We start from the raw sequence: 1,095 nt of genomic DNA on the forward strand, positions 1-1,095 counted from the left end.
ATTTCTGTATGTGACACGGCACCAGAGTTAAGTTAGGGTTTTTCAAAATGCTGACACGCCGAGCTCAAAAGGTTCGCCGTCACTGAGACAGACGCTAACGTCCCGCATGGGCGGCTTCGTGGACATCCGACCGCGTGGCCGTTTGTGAGCTGCTCTAACGGGATCGGACGGGAGGGCCGGCCGGCCTGTTCCGGAGGCTCGGACGCTGGCCGGTGAGCAGAGCCCACGGGGCCCTTTGAAACTGCGCCGACCCCGTGGTGGTTTCCTTCCTCGATTTTGCACTTGGAAGGACGGAGCCTGGCCTGTGCGTCTGTCCCAGCCCTTCAGGACCTGTCACTGCATCACTTTCATTTTAGAGAGAAAGCGCGGCCCAGAGAGGGCGGTGGCGAGAATCTCACACCGATCAGCACAGCTCTGGGGCCCGTCCTGCACAGCTCCCCACGCACACGTGGCCTCACGCGCCCCAGCGGGTGGGGTGGGGGAGGGATTGGCGCTGAAGGAGGCCTTCATTTCCAGCTGTGACCCCCCCTGAACCCTGGGGTGCCTTTCTGCCCCTCCGCTCCCGGGTGGTCCACGTACCTCTTCAAGGTCACCCTCGATCTCGTCGTCGACCACCCTGGAAAGAGAGGGAGGCTGCGTGTCACTGCGAGGGGCGTGGGGCGGAGGACGCGCTGCAGAAACCACAGCTGACAGGGGGACATGAAGTCCGGCAAGGGGCGGGCCGGCGGATGTCTCGCACCCCTGGGTCCCCGCCCGTCCCCTATTAGCAGCGATGCCCCGAGGAAGAGCAACGGCCGAACAGCGGGGAGAGTCTGAGAATTGTTTGTTGGTTTGTTTGCTGGGTGCGGTCATCAGAGAGCACCAGGCCTCCCAAGCCCCCTACGGAGCCGGTACTCAGACAACCCGCTCCCCAGCCTTGGGAACCGCCTTTGTTTTTCATCCAAACACCCTGGGCCCCGAGGATCTTCCACACTGAGACCCCCCTGACAGATACCACTGCCTGCTGGCTCCTGGGGCTGCAGCGGGCAGGCCATGCGGAGCCCATGGGTGACCCTACTGGGAGCACAGCTGTGGTCAGTGTATCCCAGGCACCGT

General features: G+C 63.3%; 1 protein-coding gene across 1 annotated transcript in view; it reads right to left on the minus strand.

The window, feature by feature from the left end:
• LOC102769788 (calpain-2 catalytic subunit) overlaps window positions 1-1,095 on the minus strand; it is a 65,004-nt gene that overhangs the window by 20,140 nt on the left and 43,769 nt on the right. The window contains exon 15 of the mRNA XM_015562339.1: window positions 580-616. Coding sequence (XP_015417825.1) covers window positions 580-616 — 37 coding nt within the window. The remainder of the gene's footprint in view (window positions 1-579; window positions 617-1,095) is intronic.

This window comes from Myotis davidii, unplaced genomic scaffold (genome assembly GCF_000327345.1).
Source record: "Myotis davidii unplaced genomic scaffold, ASM32734v1 scaffold174, whole genome shotgun sequence".
NCBI classification, from domain to species: domain Eukaryota; kingdom Metazoa; phylum Chordata; class Mammalia; order Chiroptera; family Vespertilionidae; genus Myotis; species Myotis davidii.